Source organism: Colius striatus, chromosome 26 (genome assembly GCF_028858725.1).
Source record: "Colius striatus isolate bColStr4 chromosome 26, bColStr4.1.hap1, whole genome shotgun sequence".
NCBI classification, from domain to species: Eukaryota; Metazoa; Chordata; class Aves; order Coliiformes; family Coliidae; genus Colius; species Colius striatus.
The window spans coordinates 3,745,676-3,766,316 of record NC_084784.1 but is presented as its reverse complement, the minus strand read 5'-3'; the positions used below and the strand labels follow the sequence as shown (position 1 = coordinate 3,766,316).

Below are 20,641 nucleotides of genomic sequence, written 5' to 3'. Positions count from 1 at the left end.
TGTCAGCTCTGCCCGCAGCGTGCCGGGGCACGTCTCCGCTGGCGCCAGCAAAGCCACGTCGCTGGCTTCTCCCCCTGCTTCCTTTCCTCACACCGTCTCCTTCCCTCCTGGAGGATGAGTTTCCCTTGGTCCTGGGACCAAAACAGGGACTGATCTCTGCTCACTCCCTGCCGGGGGCCTGTGCCAGGGTGTCCTGTGATGCCATGGTGCTGCCCTCGCTCGCCGCCGCCCCAGGAGGGGTCGGGGGCTGTTTTGCAGAGGATGCCGCATCCTTCACCCTTCTGGGCAGAGGGGAGAATCATTCCAATCACACTCAGTTTAAAACACCACCTAATTTATTTTTCCTCTCCAAGCTGGGGGCTGCTCGTGACTAATTTGGGCTGAATAGGGGAAGAAAAAAAGCAGCGGGCACACAATGAGCGGGGGAAAGTGTGGGAAAGTGAGCGAAAGAAAAGGAGGGCCGGGGCTTGCAGCGTGAGAGCTGGTAACGCTGAGCGGTGCCCAAATGCAGCATGAAGTCACTTTTCAGAGCCGACGCTCAGGCTGTAAATGCGAGTGGGACGATAGGTCAGGCCGGGGGGGCTGAGAGGGAGAAACGGGGGCTTTGCACGCCGGGGCAAGGGCTGAGGTGCGTGGCAGGAGCTGGACGCGCCTTGGTGCCAGCAGGGCCTCCACCGTCCGCACCGGCCTCACCTCCCAACCAGCCTCTTGCCCCTGGACCTTCCGGGGATGGGTTGGAAATGTCTTTTGTTTGAATTCATAAAAATCAGGAGACAAAAGAGCGGAGCCTGGAAGTGCGGGTGAGCCCAGCGAGGGACGGCACCGAGCCCCTGCTGCCTGCGCTTGTGCTGGGGCCGGGGAGCATGGCCAGGGTCCCTCCCAGCTCAGTGCCACCAGCACTGCGCTGCAGGATCCTGGATGTTGTGGCTGTGCTGAGCTGGAGGCTGGGCTGGGCCCTGCTGCAGGCTCCAAGGGGGCTTGGAGGGGTTTCCATCGCAGGAGGTGGCCACAGGCTGCTGCTGTTGAAGATCTCTCTCTGGTTTCATCCACTTTCTCCTCGTGGAGTTTGAGCGTTGACCTTCCTCAGCTGGTTGCTCCCATCTGTCCAGGAGCAGGAGCGATGGCTGGTCACTGCCTCTGTCCCCTGGAGTCCTTCCCTGCAGCCCAGGCACTGCTGCAGCCGGGCAGGAGGTGGTTCTGTAAGGACTGTGCTCCTCATTGGGATGCCAGTGACCTGCAGCCCTGAGTCTGGGATGCTTTGGGGATTTTCAGGATGGCATCAAAATCCCATCCTCATCTCAGGCTGGAGATGGAGCAGCAGCACTGACGGGCTGAGCCCCCCAGGTCCCAGGGAGCTGCATCCCCAGAGCCGGGCACGGCCCCACGCCGCGTCCCGTGTGCCACAGCTGCGGCATCACGCCGGCACCATGCGATTGGACCGGGCCCAGCTCCCCCAGATAATGGCCCTGGCTCTGCCATCTCGCCCGGGGCCTGGCAAGGCCAGTGGAGCTGCGCCAAGCTCCCCGTTGATGGTTTAATTACTGTGAATGTTGCATGCGGACGGGCTTGTTAGGCGGCCGAGGGGAAGGTTCGGGAGCTGCAGCGTGTCGTGGTGCAGCTGTGGGTGGTCGGCCGGATGTCCCCGTCCTAATTTGTCCCCCTGCCAGCTCTGCCCCAAGGACTCTGAATTAGGTCACTCGAGAGCTGGGGGGAGCAGGGATGTGGGGTGCAGCCCCCCCGGCCTCGGGGGAGACGTGACCAGAACAAAAGCAAGCGTTCATTAAACTCTTGACATCATCCTCCGAAGCAAACAAACAAACCCCCCCAGACCTCAGATCGTTCAGTGGCCCCTCTGGGTGGGTGGCCCTGGGGACAGCGGGCAGAGCAGAGGTTTGGCTAGAGTGGGGCTGTGGCAGAGCCATGGCCAGCTACCCTCACAGGAGCTGTGTGTTGTGCCCCACGGCCGTATTGGGCTGTGGGGTGTCATTGGTCTCTGTGTGTCATCGTGCTTTACCCTGTGGCTGCTGGGTCGGTGCCATCCTGCAGGTCCTGAGGGCTCCCAGGAGCTTTATCCACAGGCAAGCTGAGTCTGGAGAAGGCAGAGCAAGCAGCTCAACCCAGCATTGGAGGGACTCAACACCTTGTCCTCCACCACAGCCTCTCAGTCCAGAGCTGCCCACGGCCCTGTTGGCTGAGGTCGGGGTGGGGGTGCGTGAGTGGAGGAGATGGGACCCACAGCAGGAGTGAGGGGTGCAGGGAAGGAGTGTGGAGGGGCTGGAGTGCTGCTGGTGAAGCAGCAGATCCTGAGCATGTCTTGGGAGACCTCAGCTCAGGGACAGCAGGGGCAGGGGAACAGGACAGCAGCCAATGTCCACACCACTGTCAGGGCCTGGGGACACGCCAGAGCCGTGTCCTCGCTTGTGCCAGAACATCCCCCTGCTCCCCCAGGCCCTGGGCAGTGACCCTCCACTGCCCACCCTGTCCCCTCCACCCCATGGGTGTAATTAGCTGCGACATTCTCAGCATACCTGCAGCCCCTAATGAGGCTCCATAAAGGCAGCTTCTGCTCTCAGCTCCTCTGGCACTTGGGGCCACTTGTAAATCTCAAGTTTGCAGCAGGGAGCTGGGCTGGGAGGAAGCAGGGGCCTGCAGGAGGGCAAGGGGCTCCCACTTCAGGGGAGGGGGGATGTGGCTCTTGCAATCGCCCAGAGAAAGTGGTCCCATGACAGGGTGTCCATCCCCATCCTGTGTCCTTCATCCCCTCCTTGTGCTCAACCCAGCCACATCTGCTTGGCCTTACTGTGGCTTTCAGGGGGTGGAATAGGAGCTTGGGATGGTGAATGACCCTCAGATGGTGAGCACGGGCCACCCCACGTCTGCTGCTGGGACCAGGACATTCTTCTCCAGTGGGTTTGAACAGATTTTGGGGTTGTTGCATCCTCCTGGACGGTTCTCAAAGTGTTCGCTCAATGTTGGCTGCTGAAACAAGGACAAGAGTGTTTGGAGAGGTTTTGGAGGGGAGGGGGCTGCAGTTTGGCTCCATCTGGGAAATAAACTCAGAAATGTCCTCAGCCACGAGCAGCTGTGAGCTGGGCACGGGCATCGGGGTGGATTTCAGCCCCTCTCATCTGCTTGTCTGTGGTGTGTGGCCAGCGTTGGGAGCGTGGGAAAAATGAGAAGCATTAGGAAGCATTTCCCGAGCCAGGGTCAGCGGATCAGGCCGCAGCTCCCAGGGGAGGGGGTGGGAGGGGGATGTCGGGGTCGGGCGCAGAGACAGGGCGGGCAGAGCTGAGAAGCTGAGGGCCCAGCCTGGGACTGGCCCGTGGGGCAAAGACCCCAGTGACAGCAGGGCTGCCCACACCCCTCCGAGCCCCTTCCAGTGCCGCGCTGGTGCAGACGCTGCACAGCCGGCCACAGGAACCGGTGCCAGCAAGGGGCTGGTCGGGGCAGGAGGCAGTGAGCAGAGCGCAGTAATGCAACCAATGTCAGCACATTTCCCTTTGCTCTTTTCCTCTCTTTTTGGCTATATGATTTTTTTATTGTACAAAAAGTCTAAAAAAACACCCATCCAGGGAGGGAACCAGGAGCCAGGACGAGCAGCAGGCACGAGGAGACCAACACAAGTTACAGACGGAACGTGGTTCGTACAACACAAAGTCACTGGGACACTTGAGCTTTTCCTTTACTGTGGCTCTTCCCCATCGGGTTTGGGCCAAGAAGCTGAGTCATCCCATCCCACCCCATCCCATCCCACCCCACCCCACCCCACCTCACCCTATCCCATCCCCCTGCACGGAGGGCACCCACTCGCTCCTGCGGCGCTGCCGGTGCCAATGCTGTCTGCTAGTGGAGATGGGTGATGGAGTCAGAGCCTGTGGTGAGGCCATGGCGTGAGGAGGCTGCTGTGGCAGATTCCTCATGGCCCTGGGCCAGGGGCCTCTCAGGGAGCGGGTCCAGCTTTGCTGCGGGTCATGGACCCAGAGGCGTTGGCCGTCTCAAGCCTTGTGCTGGTCCAGGAAGGGGATTCTTCTGCTGGGGGTCCTCTCTGCACCCACCAGTCCCCATCCTCCACAGGTCTCCTCCATCCCCTGGCACTGCCGCAGCCTCCCTAGACCTGGTGCCCACGTCCTGCCAGGCTGGTGGGGCTAGAATCCCCTCCTCCACCCCAGGGCGTTTTGTGCCCCCCATGCTGCAGCACCGCGGCAGAGCTGGCGGTGCTTCGGCATCTCTGGCAGTGAGGAAGAGCCATCCTGGTGCCCACAGACAAGGCTCCAGCGTGGCCCAGCTCTGCGGCGCCAGTGATCCCATCCTCTGCTGGTCTTTAATCTTCCATAGTGCAAATGGTTCCCCATCCCCTTCTCAGTCTCTCTCTCCTTCTGTCCCTCAGTGCACCAGTTTCACGGGGAGCGTTTGGCATCCCCGAGACTGCGTCTGCCTCTTACCACCAGTGTCATGGTGCTGATGGTGCTGGGGATGAGCTGGTGGTGCCGGGGATGAGCTGGTGGCACTGGAGATGAGCTGGTGGTGCCAGGATGAGCTGGTGGTGCCGGGGATGAGCTGGTGGCACTGGAGATGAGCTGGTGGTGCCAGGATGAGCTGGTGGTGCCGGGGATGAGCTGGTGGCACTGGAGATGAGCTGGTGGTGCCAGGATGAGCTGGTGGTGCCGGGATGAGCTGGTGGTGCTGGGGATGAGCTGGTGGCACTGGAGATGAACTGGTGGTGCCAGGATGAGCTGGTGGTACTGGAGATGAACTGGTGGTGCCAGGATGAGCTGGTGGTGCCGGGATGAGCTGGTGGTGCTGGGGATGAGCTGGTGGTGCTGGGGATGAGCTGGTGGCACAAGCTGAGTGTCTCATAGGATGTCGATGTCGTGGGGGACGCAGCCGAAGGTCCCGGTGCTACAGTGGGAGCCCCATCCGCGGTGCCCAGGAGCTCTGGCTGTGGGATGGAGCTGAAAGCTCTGAACTCTCGGGTTGTTTCTTTCTTAAAATACTCGTTTATTATTTCTCTTTAAGTTCTTTGCTTTGATCAAGTGCTGTGTTTGGTCACGCAATTCACCTCCCCCCCCAACCACCCACGGCCTTCCGACCATGCGATTCGGACTCCCTGCGTTGTTCCCCCCACCCCGTCCTGAGCCCCTGCCCTGGCAGATGCCCCCCCTTGCCCCTTCCCAGACACCCCCGAACCACAGAACAAGGAACAAAGCAACAAACAAACAAACAGAAGGGTTAACCTAAGACATTCTGCACAGACCAATACACCGGGTAAATAATAATAACAACAATAACATAGTGACGGGGCTGCCGCCCCCCCGCGCCCCGGGACCACGGCCCCCCTGTCAGCCCAGGGCACTGCTCCCAGTGCCGCCCACCGCAGCAGCTGTGGGACCAGTGCCTGGGGCTGACTGGTCCCAGTGCCCCGGGGTGGCCCCTTCCTTTTTTCTTCAGCGCCACCTGCCTGCAACAGCTGCCCCGGGGCCCGTGGGGCGATGGGTTGTGGTTCTGGGGGGGCTCTGTGGCTCTCTCAGTGCCAGAGGTGGCTGAACCCCCCTGGGCTGTGGCCTCGGCACCGGGCTGGACCTCGCAGCAGCTGCCTGGGCTGGAGGGACGATGTCCGGGGTGGGGGTTCCCTCCTGCCTCAGCCACTCACTTGTTTGAGGCTCTTAAAAAACAGGGGGTAGCTCTCTCACCGGCCTCTCTCATCACCCCCATCTGTGAATCTCTGCTGTTGCCCCCATCCTTGCCACCAACCAGAGCCTGGGGAAGGGGCACATGCCCCAAGCACAAGGTGGTTGGCCATGTCCCAGGCAGCAGGCAGTGAGACCCCCATCCCTGTCAGATGGGGCTCCAGCCCGTGGCAATGGTTGGGGCGAGGGGGGCGGGTGGATCCCAGCCACACCACAGCATCTCTGACTCTGGAGCAGGATCCTGTGGCCGGGGCAGCTCCATGCCCTTTCCGTCCCTTCTGAGTGGCTTGTGGCTCCTTCTTGGCTCGTGGCTGTGCACTTGGTGGTGCCGGTGCCGTGCCCAGCACCTTGCAAGGCGCAGTGGGGCCGGCTCTGTTGCTGGCAGAGGTGAGACGATGCTGCTCTGTGTCCCTGGCTGCATCTGAGGCAGAGGAGTGGCAGCGGCCAAGACTGCACAAGCCCATGGTCCCCGAGCGCCGGGTGGAAGCGAAACAAGGACCAGTGATGTGTTTCTGTGCCAGGACCATCCCCTTTGGTACCAGACAGGCACTGGGGATGCACAGGCATTATCCTGGGTGCAGTAACTCCAGAGGCCCCTCTCTGCTCAGCTGCCCCCTCCTCTGGCACGGGACCTGCCAGCTCCACAGTGAGAGCCGGCGCTGTGGAGGACGTGACCCCCTAAAAGGCACTGAAGGGCAGGGAGAGGGGTGCCTCGGCCCCCAGTGGCGGTTGCTGCTGGCTGCAGGGAGGGGCCTTTGCACTGGCATCACTGGATCTGAAGTATCAGCATCACCAGGCACCGCGTGGGACTGGGAGACCTCAACCCCAAAGGCGCCAGCGTGGGGTTGTTGGCAGTGGTGTGGCCGCAGGCTGGCATTTTGGAGCTGAGCTGTGCCCCCTGCCCAACCCTGAAGGGTGAGGGTGGCTGCAGAACATTACCCCAGGAGAGCCCCTCTGCCCTGGGATCCCTCTCCCCACTCCCTCACCTATGACTCTTGCCGTGACTGGAGCCATCGCCACAGCCTCTGGGCCAGCAGTGAAACACCAGCAATGTGGGGAGCCCGGCACGAGGGGCCCTAAGTGCTTCGGCGCCAGGCAGGGTGGTGGATTTGGCACAACCAGACCAGGGCCATGTCCTCGCCCGAGGGCAGCCACGTCCTTGTAAGCGCTTTGGCCTCCACACAGCCGGGGACAAGTGCTAAACAACCCGGGCGCCCCTGGCTCTGCCTCCAGCGCCTTCCCAGCCCCGGCTGCCTGGCGCCGTCCCTAAGTGCTACGCGGGGTGTGGACGTGCTGGGCTGTCCCAGCCGCAGCCGCGGGGTCATTCCCCGGTGCTGCTGCAGACAGGGAGCGATGGAGGCCGGAGCCCTTCGGCATCCTTGGGATAAGTGCTGGGGCTGGGGTCCGCAGGGGCTGAGAAGAGCCGCCATCCCCCAGCAGTGCAGGGCCAGCAGCCGCCTGGCGCCAGGGACGGGACCCGGCGCAGCCCTGGTTGCATCACTCTGGCCACGGCACGAGCGGAGGGGAGCCGCTGCAGCCGCTGGGCTGTGGCTCTGGAGGAAGCAGGAGCCTGTTCCCATGCGGAAACCGTCCAGCGCCAAGGGCAGGGGGTGACGAATCTGCCGCGTAAGCGGAATTTCTCCTCCGCTGGAGCCTCCGTCCAATTCTGGCTGATGCTGCCTCCAGATGACCTCGGGTCGCCCTCCCTCCTGCCAGAAGAGACCCCCTGAGCCGACGGCCTCTCCAGCCACCCCGCACGGGCAGTGCCATCATGCTGGCAGTGCCAGGCAGGGCTGGACCTGCAGCGTGGGCAGCAGCTCTCTCCCCCTCAAGCTGCCCGTGCCAGGATGCCGCAGGCTGCCAGTCCCTGGGGGGTGCTGGGCTGACGCAGGCCCTCCAGAGCCCTCCCCACCGTTGGGTTACGGGTGCCGGGACAGTGCCAGTGGTGTGAAGGAGGGACCCAGGGCAAGTGGGGGCTTCCTGCAGCAAAGCACCGGCCAGAAGGGTTATTAATAAATAAATAAATTAAAGAAGGGAGACGGTTTCCTCCGGGGCCGGAGCCGCCAGCACTCGCGTCACACCCGCCCCGGGGGTCCCGCTGCTGGATCCCACCGTCCTTGCTGCAGCGGAGTGCCCAGAGTGGGGCTGTGGCAATGGGGTCACCTGCCCGTGGATGTCACCTCGGCTGTGGGGCGGGCAGGGACATCCTGCTGCCACTCCAGAAGCACAGGGAGATGCGGGGTCCGCTCAGCCTCCTCTGCTCCCCGTCACTGCTGCGCTGGGGTGGGAGAGCTGTCTGGTGAAGAGCTGTGCCATGCCGTGCTACACCGTGCCGCCGCTGCTGGGGCTGCCAGCCACCCCTTCCCTTCTCTGTCCGGTTGCTTTATTGCACAATGCATGTTGAAACGCGGGTTTGGTGCAGGGTTTCTCCGTGGGATTTTTCCCTCTCTCTTCCCCCAGCATCCAAAGGACTCTCAACGCTTGTTCTTTGTATTTGAAACAAAAACAGAAAAGGAAACCAAAAAAAAAGGAAAAAAAACCCAAAAACCAGTGGAAGAAAAGAGGAGTTTGTTGGTGGAGGGGGCACGGGACGGAGGGGCAGCACCAGCCAGGCTCTAAGAGCATCCGCATCTGTCAACCACCATGCCTGGGATCTTGCCGTAGATGATCTGCTGCTTGTCGTTGAAGTACAGCATGTTGATGGGTGACATCTTGGTGGGGGTGCAGCAGGGCCCCGCCGAGCCCCGGGGGTTGGCCTGCTGCACCAGGTGGGTGTGTGGGTACTTCTGCATGAACATGTACTCGCACTGCCCTGAGCAGTAGTTGGCTTTGTATCTCTTGGGAGCAATAATCCAGTCCCAGCCGAAGGCCTCGAAGTCAACGGTCAGGGGGTAGCGGCAGCAGCGCGACTCAGTCGAGTGCTCATCACAGTCCAGCCCCAGGTTCCGCCGCGAGCGCTTGTTGTTCTCCAGCACCCGCAGCTCCATGAAAGGGTGCTGGGGGAAGAGGGGAGGGTCAGCCCCACACATGGACCCACTGCTCCACCTCCTCACAGCCCCACCGACCCACAGGGACCCCGTCACAGGTCCCGCACAGCCCTGCAGAGCTGACACTGTTCCCATGGACCCCATTGAAGTGTCACCAACCCCATGGGGATGCCACTAGCTGCATGGAGCTGTGACCAACTCCATATGTCTGTAACTCATCCCATAGAACTGTGACCAACCCCACAAGCTGTCACCAGCCCCACAGAGCTGCACCACCACTCATGCCCATCCTGGATGCTCCCCCTTACTCCCCAATTCCCCAGGGAGGGCTGGGAACCCCCCTGCCTAGCCGAGCACTGGAGCCACCACGATGCCCCATGAGCTCCACTCAGCACCAACTCCCCAGGCCGCAGGGACCCCGAACCACCCCAGGACAGCCACCTACCAGCCCTTCGGCCCCGGGTCCCAGGGAGGTGACGGCCAGATCGTTGCCGTTGGGGTCAAAGGCGTTGATCTCGATGCCCCAGTTGTTCTGCGGCTGCTTGAACCAGTTCTGCAGCACATGCTTGAAGTCGATGCTCTGCCAGTGCCCGATGCGGGAGTTGAGGTCGATCTTGAGCGAGCGGATGCGGATGTGGCGGCTGCCTTCCTCCGTCACCGGCTTCAGGCGGAGGATCTGCAGGTAGACGGTGGAGGTGTGCTGCACGGGCCGCAGGTACACCCACAGCTGAGCCTTCACCACCTTGGTGAACATGATCTTGGGGCTGAAGTTGAAGAAGCAGCAATGGGGGTTGCCCTCGATCTGCACCACGGGGTCCGCTGTGGGAGGAAGGAGGCGTCAGGGGCAGCCCCGGGACCCCCCTCCCCACCTCCTCCACTGGCCGCAGGGTCGGGGCGAGCTCCTCCTTGGTCGTCAGGAGTTGAAGGTCGGGTCAGGGGCCACCCCAGGGGTCATTGCCCCTCCATTCGAAATAAGGTCCCCGGCTGCCCCCTGACCCTGTGTCACCAGGGGTTTGTGATCCCCGCGGGGGCTGCGGGGCCGAGCCCCCCGGAGCAGAGGGGGCTGAGTGTGACAGGGGGCTCTGGCCTCACAGCACCTGCTCCGAGGCAGCTGCTTCCCAACCCATCCCCACGGCAGAGCCGGGAGTGCGCCTGGTCCCGCGGCTCCAGGGACATGGTGAAGCTGGGCAGAGGGTCTGTGGCACCAACTCGGGTACATCGAGACCCCCACCCGTGGCCCAGCCAGGTCTGCATCTCAGGACATCCCCCTCTCATCTCCCCCCTGCCCTGGGCTTGTTTTTGGGGCAGTCCCACACCTCTGCCAGCTTCAGCAAAGCAGCCAGGGGGTCCTGCCCGGGGTGATGATGGCAGAGAGGGCGAGTGACCACCCTGGGGACAATCGGGTGACAACCCCCAAGCGCCTCCCAGAGTCGGGGGGTCCCTGGCCGCCCTCCCCCAGCCTGGCAGCAGCACCCCGGCCCCACGCTGGCCCTTCCCTGCTCAGCAAACATCTGTGTCAAATTGAGCTGGGAATTTCCCCCCGCCCGCGCAGACCCTCCCCCTGCACGCACCGGTCAGGTTTAATAGCACTCAGCTGCAGCGCGGGGCCATTTGCTGCGCGCGAGGCCTCCCCAAACACATGGGGGTCACGACACTGGCCGCAGCCCCAGGAATGCCATCCAGCCCCCCGCCGCGCCGCACATAAACCAAACTGACAGGGGCTGGGGGGCCACACAAACCCCTCCCAGCAATTTGCTGTGTGCAAACCCCCGATTAAACCCACTCCCCCAAGACCTGCCTGAGGAGCGAAACCCCACCGGCACTGCCCTGCCCCTCGAAACCAACGCTGACCAGACACCCCCGGCTCCTGGACCAGGGTGAGCTGTGCCCCACGGCCCCTTGGTAGAGGTTTTGCTACCCATCACTGGCAGGACATCGTTCCAGCCTGGGCCAGTGGCCTCCTTTAAGGGCTCTGGGGCCCCCCCAGCACTGCTCCCACACTGCACAGAGTCTCTGGTGGGCTCAGGGGATGGGGTGATGGTTTTCCACAGTCTTCCAGTGAGGTGGTTTGTGTAGAGTATCCAGGTGAGAGATGCCAAAGCAGCACTGGAGCCAGGGCAGGTCCCTTAAAGCTGCCACCAAAGCCCCTTGCCAGGGTGCTGGCAACAGCAGCAGCACCACTGACTGTCCACCAGCACGGGGCTTGTGCTGGTGTCCTGGGGGACACCAAGGGCAAAGGGGGCCTGGGAGGTCCAAGCTGGGGCTGTAGGTGCCAGGATGCTCCTCCTGACTCAGTGGCAATGAGGGATGAAGGTTACTGGGACATCGATCACAAATGAGTACGTGCCAAGAGAGGGGCAGCCCCAGACCCCCCCCCCACTCTTTGTTCCCCCTGGGGGGCAGGTTTGGGGCTCCTACCTCTGCTCCATTAACCCCTTGACTGTTGTGGGGGGCCAGAGACCCAGGGGACCCCTCGCTGCCCCGAGGGGCCATGCGTCAGCAGTGCCTCCACCGTGTCCCTTGTCCCACTGACCTTGAGCAGCTCCAGCCCTGGAGGGGCAATAAGTGGCACAGGCAGCCCCCTGGCCCCCGCCAGCCCCTCGCCCTGGCCCATGCCCGGCCCCCATTACCCCTCATTAATTTCCCTCTGCCCCGCGGGTCGCGGGGGTCATGGGTAGCCCCTAAATGGGTTTAGGACCCATTAACCTTCCCAGGTTCCTTCTGCTGTTAAAAAAACCCGGGGGGGTGGGGGGTGCTGAGGGTGGTGGCTTGAGATTAACGGGAAGGGGGCAGCCGGGGGGAACTCGAGAGCTTTATGGCTCTGCTGCCTATAAAGCCCTTTCCCTCCTTCTGTTCAGGAACCATAAAACCCCTCACAATTGCTAAGGGGGGGGCCGGGACACAGGCAAAATCATAATAATAACGAAGTGTCCGAGGCTGGGGCCGACCTGAGCCCGCGGCGCATCCGGCTGCGGGGCTGGGGCTGCGGGACCCTCAGCACGGGGCCGAGCGGGCTCCGGGTGGACGGAGGAAAGGCCGCCCTCTGGTATTTATTTTGGGGGCCCCTGAGCTGTTAAGGGGCAGGAGAAGGGGGCTGGGGGCAGCGAGCGTTAACGCAGTGGAGGGAGGAAAACCCCAGCGTGTTGTCAATTTTATGGGTAATAAAATTTCAAAGCCGCCCGAGTCTATTAATGCCTGGGAAGGAAACTCGTCGGGGGGCTGGGGGGCGGGAGAAAGCGCCTCACACTTCCCTCCCTTCCGCTTGCCCTTCGCACCCGCCCCCCCGGCCCTGCTCCCTGGAGGTCCCACAGCCCCCACACCTCGGGGGTCCCACGGATCCCGTGCCATGAGGGTCCCATGACCTCATCCTGCCACTGGAGCAGGTGGAGCTGGGGCTGAACGTGCAACACAGTGCTTGCACCGGGGGAAACTGAGGCACGGAGGGGTGCAGGGTGCAACCGCCCTGGTGCCCCATCTGCTTGCCACCTCTTTGCCCACAGACAGACAAATGGAGCCACAGACAGACAAGCCTGGCGCCCTGTCCCCTCGCTGCTCTCCCGCCGGGACGCCCAGCAGCCTCTCGCCACGCTGGCCATGGGCAGGCCCAGCAGGCAGCTTGTCCCCAACTCGCCCTGCCGTCACCGTGCTGTCACCCTGCTGTCACCCTGCCATGGCCCTGCCATCGCCCTGCCGTCACCCTGCTGTCACTCTGCCATCGCCCTGCCGTCACCCTGCTGTCACCCTGCCACGTGCCGCGGCAGGAGGCGAGCGCTGGCACCCGCTGCGGGCCGGGGCCCCGGGGACAGAAGGTCACGGCAGCGCCTGCCCCGTGTCCCCAGCACAGCCCCGCTGCCGAGCCCCAGCACCAGCACCAGCGCTCCGGCTGCTGCCCGCGCCAGCTCCTGGCACCCACTGCCGGGTCCCAGCAGCCAGCAGCGGCTCCCAGTCCCGGCTCCCAGGTCCCGGTGCCCCGTGCCCGCTGCCAGCCGGGCTGTCCCGGCCCCGCGTCCCGGCGGAGCGCGTTGCATCCCCCCGGGACTCGCACGGAGCCTCCCGAGGGAGCGGCGGGAGGACAGGCGGGGGCTGCGGGGTGGCCCGGGGAAGCAGGGGGTCCCGGGGGGTGCCGAGGGGAGCCCAGGGAGTGCCGGGGAGCCGCGGAGGAGGAAGGGGCGACGCGTTCGAACGGGATGGAGGGGGAACCGGGAGGGGAACGGGGGGCGGGAAGGGGGGGGGCTGTCCGCCGGCGAAGTTTGCGGCAGCGGCGGGGCGGAACAAAGGCGGCACTGACTTTCCTGGGCCATGCTGATGACGGTCTCGGTGGTGGCGTGGTACTCGTCCTCCTCCAGGTACTCATCGTGCTGCAGCGAGTCCCCCTGGAAGTCGTGGAGGTCGAGGAGCTGCTGGAGCGGCGGGGCCTTGGGCAGGAGCTGCTTCACCACCTCCCGGGTGATGTTCGGCGCTTCCTTCAGCCGCAGCTTGCTCAGGATCTGCGACTTGATGCTCTCCAGCCGCAGCTCCTTGCTGTGCCGCCGCCAGAGACACACGGGGCAGGCGGGCTCGGAGGCGGGGGGCTGCGCTTCCACACCCCCCCCCGCCACCACCACCAACGCCAACAGCAATACCGGGGCCATACCGGGAAACCGGGCGCCCCCCCCCCCCCACCCCCGGCCGCTTCCACCGCAACGCGTAAGGGGCGCGGAACAGGGGGGAAGGCGGTAGCGGTGGCGGGGGCGGGGAAGGGACCGGGGGGGGGTGAAGGGGGGGGGGGGGAAGAAAAAAGCGGCGGTAGCGGCGGCCCCGGGGTTTTATACCCCAAGAGAAGTGTGTCGTCACCGGCCTTGATTGGCTGCGGGCGCACAAAAGAGGTTCTGGCAGGGGCTTGTCACCAGCCGCCGCCGGCCCCCCGAGCACCGGGAACGGCCCCGCCGCCACCGTGCGTTGCCCGGTTCGGTCCGACAGCCCTCCCCTTGTGACGGGGGCGGCGCAGCGGGACCCAACTCCCGGCAAGTGCGGAGGGGACGGGCGTTTGCCTTCGCTGTCGCACTTGCCGGGAGTTGAGTCCCATCGCGCCGCCGCCGTGCACCGGGGATGCTCGTCCTGGGCCTCCCCCGGGCCGCCCCGTTCGCCCAGCCTCCCCTCTCCGACCCTTCCTCCGCTCCCCATCCCCTCCCGGGAGATGTCGGTAACGGCAACCCCCCTCCAGCGTCCCCCGGCCACTACCGATCCTTCTCCCCCCCTCGCTACGCCCCCTTCCCGGTCCGTGTCCTCAACCGGCCCCGGAGGAGTCCTCGGCCGCATCCCCTCGTCCGTACCCACCACCCCACCCCCCGCCTCGCTCCCGGGGACGGCTCCCATCAGAACCATGGAGAGGGCAAGAGCGAGGCGCGGCCGCGTCCGTAGCACTGGGGCTGCACCGGCACCGCTCCCGGTATGGCGGGAGGTGGCGGGGGGCCGGTTTGGGTGGGGGATACCCTGGCCGGAGGGGTTCCCGGTGGGGCGGGGCGGGGGTGGGAAGGAGCGGTGCTATTACCCCAGTGCGCTGCGCGAGCGTGGCGCAAGCGCATCCCGCCAGGGGGCGCCGCTCGCGGCTCCGGAGCGCGCGCGCGTCCACACCGGGGCCGGTGGAACCGGCGCGAGAGCAGCGCCGGGGCGAGGGCGCCACCCTGCGGCACGGGGCGGCATCGCCGCACGGGCAGCCCCAGGGGCGGGGCGAGGGGCGAGGGGCCGAGTTCCGGGGAGGGCGTGGGGGTAAGCTCGCCGTTAACAGCACGCCGGGTCCCGGTGCTGCGGTTTCCGCGCGGCGATCCGGTCGACCGCTCCCCGGTGTCATCGGCCCCGGGGCTGCACGAGCCGCGCGGGGGAGAAGCGGAAGCAGAAAGTGGCGGTCGGGACCCCGGCGTCGGGTGTTTTCCCCCCAAGGCGCGAGCTCCTCGGACGCCGCAGTGCTTCCCCGCAGGCCGGGCCGCGGGACCGAGCGGGTTAAGCGGCGGCGTGACGTGTCTCGTCCGGCGCCGCCCCACGGGCCGCCCCGCAGGAGCTGTCAGCGGCACCGGCACCGGTAACGGCCCCAGGGGCGGGCGCGCGGCTGCCGCGGGAATCCGGGATCCCCTCGGGGGCGGCGCGGGGCGGGGGATGCCCTCACAGGGGAGGGGGGACCCGGGGGGGGGGCGTCCGCCGAGGAAGGGCCCGTGGGCCGGGGTCTCCCCATGTGGCGCGGCCCCGGGGAAGGGCATCGGGGCAGCGGCGTCCCCGAGTGGACCCGTGCACGGAGGATGCGCCACCTCGTCACCCCCCACGTCTCTCGGGGTGCAGCGGGGACCTTCCCGCCTGCGAGCCCGGGCTACTTCCTCCTCCACGCGGGACAGAGTCCCCCATGCGGGGATCCCACAGTGGGGCCGTGTCACTGCCTGGGCACAGCCCCACGTCCACGTTCTCATGTCCGTGTTCCCAAGTCCACATCTATGTTCCCACATCCCCTCATCCCTACATCCGTGTCCACGTCCCCATATCCACGTTCCAACCCCTGGGCTGTGGACTCTGGCAGCTGGGCAGGATAATTGTAGCCGAGCCCTGGGCACTGCCGTCACCCAGCAATTACAGCTTGTGGCCAGGACCCGGGGCCTCGCTGGGAGTTGGTGGGGGTAACCGGCCTCCCCTGAGCGCCACGTCCCCCCAGGCCTGGCCATGGTGGGGCTGCTGCAGGCGCTGGTGGCGGCCTCAGAGAAGGCAGCGCAGATCGCTCGGCTGTGCCGGCGTGAGGAGCCCCTCTTCCAGCTGCTGGTGGCTGAGAAGACAGGGACTGACCGGAACAGGAGGTTCCTGCAGGACTTCAAGACGCTGGCAGACGTCCTCATCCAGGAGGTCATCAAGCATGACCTGGGCAAGGAGGTAGGGAATGGGCTGTAGGGGGTCCCAAGGGTGTCCCCACGTTCTCCTGTGCTGCAGCTGAGCTCTGTCTCCTAGTTCCCTGAACTGCAGGGTCACATCCACGGCGAGGAGTCCAACGAGTTCAGGAACGGGCAGGGTGAGTCCCAGGGGAGCAGCAGAGCCAGGGCCACCCTGGGGCCGTGGGGCTGTTGCTGAGGCCGTGGTGCCAGCAGGGGAGACAGTGGAGGTGCGGGTCTGTGCCACACCGGGAGACACCGCGGCTCTGCTGCGCTCGGTGCTGGAGCCTGAGTGGGAAGCTGCCGAGCTGCTGGCAGCCGCGGTGCACCAGGATGTGGTGCTGGAGGACACGGAGCTGGCTGGCGTGGTGCTCAGCATCCCCCCGACGGACCTGGCCATCTGGATAGACCCCATCGGTGAGCAGGTGCTGGGAGAGGGTGGGTTGGGGACCCTTCACACAAACCATGGCTGAGCCCCAGTGGATTTGACTACACCTGCAGACTCCACCAACGAGTACATCAGTGGGCGCGAGGATGTGACCCCCATCGACGGCATCGCCCCGGCGGGGCTGTGCTCGGCACTGGTGCTCATCGGGGCCTACGACCGGCGTGTGGGCTGCCCTGTGCTAGGCGTTATCAATGAGCCCTTCTTCCGCCGGGACACCCTGACCCACAGGTACCAGCGCTGTGGGGAGCACTGGGGTGGGGCCAGGGCCAGATCCCAGCCCCCAGAGACCAGGGAGAGCCTGGGGACCCAACGGCCGGGGATCCTGTGCTCAGGGTGCTGGTTCCCACAGGTGGCAGGGGAGGTACCACTGGGGCATCGTGTACGGTGACACACGGCTGTGCTCGCTCAGCCCTCCACTGCCACATCCTGCGCCCTGTGTAGTGCTGAGCCGGGCTGAGGCGGCCGCGGTGCGGGCGGCTCTGGGCCCCGTCTGTGGTGACCGCCTGCACTTCGCTGCCGGTGCTGGCTACAAGATGCTCTGCGTCATCCTGGGGCTGGCGGACGCCTACGTCCTCTCCGAGGGCAGCACCTTTGCCTGGGACGCCTGTGCCCCCCACGCCATCCTGCGGGCCCTGGGCGGGGGGGTGGTGGCCCTGGCAGGGGCCCTGCGGATGCGGCGGGCAGGTGGCACCGGGGACCCCCCCGAGCTGGTCTACAACCTCCCAGCAGAGGGGGCGGTGGGGGCCGAACGTTGGGCAAACCGAGGTGGGCTCGTGGCTTATGCACACCCCCAGCATCTGGAGACCGTGCTGGCCGCGCTGGCCGCCGTGCCGGAGCTCTGAACCCACGGCAGCCGGGGCCATGGGGTGGAGAGTGAGGGGTGTCAGGGACCTTGGATTGTAGGGTAGGGGGTGGCTGAGACCGAGGTGGCCAGGACCTCAGGGTGAGGGATCACAGAGTGGCAGGGACCACAGGGTGCAGGGTATGAAGTGGCTGGGACTTTGGGATGCAGGACACGGGGTGGAAGGGACCAAGAGGCAGAGTGGCTGGGGCACCAGGGTTCAAATCTATGGGGTGACAAAGACCCCGAGGTGCAGAGTGTGGGGTGACAGGGACCAAGATCACGGGACAGCCACGGCCCTTGGGTGCGGGTCCCCGGGGTGTGGGACGGGTCGGGAGCTCTGTGTCGCCACCGTTCCCCGACGCGCCCCCCATGTCCCCTTCTGTCGCGGGGTCGCGGCTCCGGCACCATTAAAGCCTCCTCGCACCCGCGTGTCCGTGCTGCCCGGGACGGGGACGGGCGGCGGGGCGGGACACACGCGGGGCGGGACCCACGCGGGGCGGTCCCGGGGCCGCCTGTTGACTCGCCTCGGCCCCATCACATGATCGTGGAGCGCAGCGAGCAGGCGGCGGAGCAGCGGCGCCGGTGAGCGCCTGGGGCGGGGGAGCGGTGGCACCGGCAGCGGCGGCGCCGGGACCGGGACCGCGCGGCGGGAGCGAGCGGGGAGCAGGCGCAGGACGCCGGGGCTCGGGGACGGGGGAACTCGGGCGGGGGAGGGGAGCGGCACCGGGAGCGGGGCGGAGGCCGGAACGGGCGCGGCGGGGCTCGGGACCGGGCGCGGTGCCGGTGCTGAAGCGGCGGCTCCCTCAGGACGGGACCATGGCGGTCGAGGGCGGGATGAAATGTGTGAAGTTCCTGGTGTTCGTCTTCAACTTCATCTTCTGGGTGAGTGAGGGGCCGGTGGGGACCGGGGGAGCTGAAGAGCGGTGGGGGGAAACCGGGGAAGGGAGAACCGGGCAGATGAGCCGCTCGCCGCCTTGCCCCCCCCCAGGCCGGGCCCGCCCCGGCCCCACGACAGCAGCTCTGCCCCGAGCTGCCCCCTGACGTCGGGTGCCCCTCTGCAACGGCCACATGGACACCCCCTGGCACGTCGCAGGCCGGCCGGGGGTCGTGAGGACGCCGGGGGGAGGGGGCTCCTGCTGCTCGAGGGGGCTGCCGGGGGTGGGGGCAGAGGGAGGAGCTGCCCACGCCAAGACGCCCGAGGCCACACACTGCCGTCAGTAGGTTCCAGGAGTAACGAGGCTGGGCAGGACGAGGCCGAGGTCCAGGGGGGGACCCCGCGGGTGTCCGGGTGTTCCCGCGGCTCCCGGCTGCCCCTGCCGGGGTCCCGGCGTGGGGCACAGCGAGAGTTTGGGGAAGTCGGGGTGAAGCAAGAGGCGCGAAGAACCCAACGGCCGCAGTGGGGTCCGGGGGGGTTGAAGGGGAGGGTGCTTTCCTGGGCCTCTTCCCGGCCCCCACGCAGGGAGTGACTCGTCTCTGTCCCCACCCCGGTCCCGCCGGGCTGAGTCACTCCTGAAGGGCCGGGCGGGGGGGCTCGGGCCGGTGGCCAGTGCGGGGGGGGGGGGGGGGGGACACGACGGGGACACCGGCGCCAGCCCCCCCGGCCCCCTGCACCTGGAGTGTTTGTGCAGCGGGCGGACGGGCCGCGCTGTGTTTACCTGCCCCACCGAGCAAACAGCACCAGCGGCACGGGGGGGGTTCCGCGGGCAGCACGAGGTGGGGAGGGGTCCCACTCCGGGGGGGGCCGCTGGGAACGGGATGCGATGGACCCGCTGCTACCCCAGTGCTGGGGGGAGGGGGGGCTGTGAGCCTCCTGGCTACCGTGGGAGTGGGGTTACGGATAACTGCCGGGACAATGTGTGCCCCCCCGCACCTCCAATCCACCCGTGACCCCCCCCGCGCGGGGGGCTGGCGCCGGGGCCCCCTCCGAGGCCTCTCGCCGTGGCCGGAAGGCCGGACTTCCCAGCGTTCCTGCAGCCGCCAGCGCAGCCCCCCCGCCACAGCCGGGCTGGTGAGTGTCCTGCGTGGGGCAGGACTGGGACCACTCCCACCCCCACGGGGACGTCGCTGGGGGGGCTCAGCTGGGAGAGGGGCGGGGGTCAGAGAGCAGCTCCCCCCCCACCAATCACCCCCAGAAGGGAGTCCCCCAGTTTGAGGCCAAACCCCAGATCTCTTCCATGCCCTGGAAAGGGGAGGGTGCACAGCTGCAGGTGACCCCCTCGGCCATGCCGCTGGCTCTGGGGGGGTCCTGTCCGGGGAGGTGTCAGCTGCACCCTGCTTCCCTCCCCCCAGGTGTGCGGCGTGGCTCTCATCGCCATCGGCATCTATGCACAAGTGGCCCTCAATAAAGCGCTGGCGGTCAGCAATGCCTCCGCCTCCAGCACCCCCGTCGCCATCCTGGTGCTGGGGGTTATCATCTTCTTCATCTCCTTCTTTGGTTGCTGCGGCGCCTGGAAGGAGAGTTACTGCATGGTCACCACGGTGAGGCCCCTGACACCCCCCCACTCCAAAGTCCCCCACCCCACACCCCCCACGCTGACCCTCGCCCTGTCCACACGCAGTTTGCCGTCCTGCTCAGTGTCATCTTCTTGGTGGAGATCGCCGCAGCCATTGCTGGATACGTCTTCAAGGACAAGGTGGGGATATGTGGGGAGGGGCCGTTGACCCACACAGAGGCTGTGGACCCTTTTGCCCCTCTCTGACCTCCCCCATGGCCCCCCCAGGTCCGCTCGGTGCTGGAGGATGGGCTGTGGGATGCCATGCGCAAGTATGGCGAGGACCAGGCTGTGACGGAGGCGGTGGATGAGCTCCAGAGGGATGTGAGTATAATGGGGCAGAGCTGAGGGGGGGTGAGGGGCTGGAACTCGGCCTCCTTGACCCCCTGGGGTCCCCCCCACCAGTTTTCTTGCTGCGGAGCCAACAACTACACGGACTGGTCCACCATCGAGCGGTTCAAGGCAAACGACACAGTGCCCCGATCCTGCTGCCGTGTCAACACCACGTCCTGCAACATCCACCCCAACCCCGAAACTGTCTACGAGAAGGTGAAACCCCCTGTCACCCCCCTGCTCTGTCCTCCCCCCGCCTCACCACACTGTCTGGCCACCCCCTGAGCCTCTCTGCTCCCCCAGGGCTGCCTCCAGAGCATCGAAGCCTGGATGAAGAAGAACATCCTCATCGTGGCCGCCGTCGCCCTGGGCATCGCCTTCTTCGAGGTGGGATGTGGGGCTGAGCTCCCCCTCCCTGCCCCACATACAGGGCTGTGCAGAAAGGGCATCACCCCCATCCCCTTTCCCGTTCCAGATCCTGGGCATCATCTTTGCTTGCTGCCTGATGAAGGGCATCCGCAGCGGCTACGAGGTCATGTAGCCCCCCGGCACAGCACCACAGCCCCCCCCAGCTCTCACTGCCCCCTACCCGGGGGGCTGTGGCAGCTACTCCCACTCACCCTCTGCAAGCTTCTCCGGGGCAGGGCCTCACGTGCCAAACTTCCCTGGGGATTGCTGCCCCTGGCCCCTTCCCCGCGTGTCCGTGGGGGCCGAGGGGACATCCCCAGGTTTGGAAATAAAAAGGAAAGCTTCCAGAGAGCTGTTGGTCGCTGGGACAGAGGGGAGGGGTCTCTCACCACTGTGGGACCCCCTGTTCCATTGACCTGGTGGCTGCTATGGGAGCCCCTGGGTGCTGCCCCCATCCTCTGAGTGGACTCCCCCCACCAGGAAGGGACTGGTTCCACTGGGAACAATGGAAGCCAGCATGTGTGGCCTTGGTCTGAGTGGCCACATCCTGCCCCAGTG

At 65.9% G+C, this 20,641-nt stretch overlaps 3 protein-coding genes across 3 annotated transcripts; 2 read left to right on the top strand and 1 right to left on the bottom strand.

Annotated features, from left to right (window-relative positions):
- Positions 1 to 5,186: 5,186 nt before the first annotated feature.
- On the bottom strand, positions 5,187 to 13,416 carry GDF11 (growth differentiation factor 11). The gene is made up of 3 exons (XM_062015675.1): positions 12,963 to 13,416; positions 9,120 to 9,493; positions 5,187 to 8,683 (listed from the first exon to the last, which is right to left on the bottom strand). Exons 1-3 carry the CDS (start codon positions 13,303 to 13,305, stop codon positions 8,303 to 8,305), a joined length of 1,098 nt encoding a protein of 365 aa, XP_061871659.1. The 5' UTR covers positions 13,306 to 13,416; the 3' UTR covers positions 5,187 to 8,302.
- A 996-nt stretch (positions 13,417 to 14,412) lies between these two features.
- INPP1 (inositol polyphosphate-1-phosphatase) lies at positions 14,413 to 17,287 on the top strand. The gene is made up of 6 exons (XM_062015672.1): positions 14,413 to 14,732; positions 15,351 to 15,562; positions 15,638 to 15,698; positions 15,775 to 15,975; positions 16,060 to 16,234; positions 16,356 to 17,287. Exons 2-6 carry the CDS (start codon positions 15,359 to 15,361, stop codon positions 16,846 to 16,848), a joined length of 1,134 nt encoding a protein of 377 aa, XP_061871656.1. The 5' UTR covers positions 14,413 to 14,732; positions 15,351 to 15,358; the 3' UTR covers positions 16,849 to 17,287.
- A 55-nt stretch (positions 17,288 to 17,342) lies between these two features.
- CD63 (CD63 molecule) lies at positions 17,343 to 20,430 on the top strand. The gene is made up of 8 exons (XM_062015673.1): positions 17,343 to 17,432; positions 17,658 to 17,732; positions 19,140 to 19,328; positions 19,409 to 19,483; positions 19,571 to 19,666; positions 19,748 to 19,891; positions 19,979 to 20,062; positions 20,151 to 20,430. Exons 2-8 carry the CDS (start codon positions 17,667 to 17,669, stop codon positions 20,214 to 20,216), a joined length of 720 nt encoding a protein of 239 aa, XP_061871657.1. The 5' UTR covers positions 17,343 to 17,432; positions 17,658 to 17,666; the 3' UTR covers positions 20,217 to 20,430.
- Positions 20,431 to 20,641: the final 211 nt, after the last annotated feature.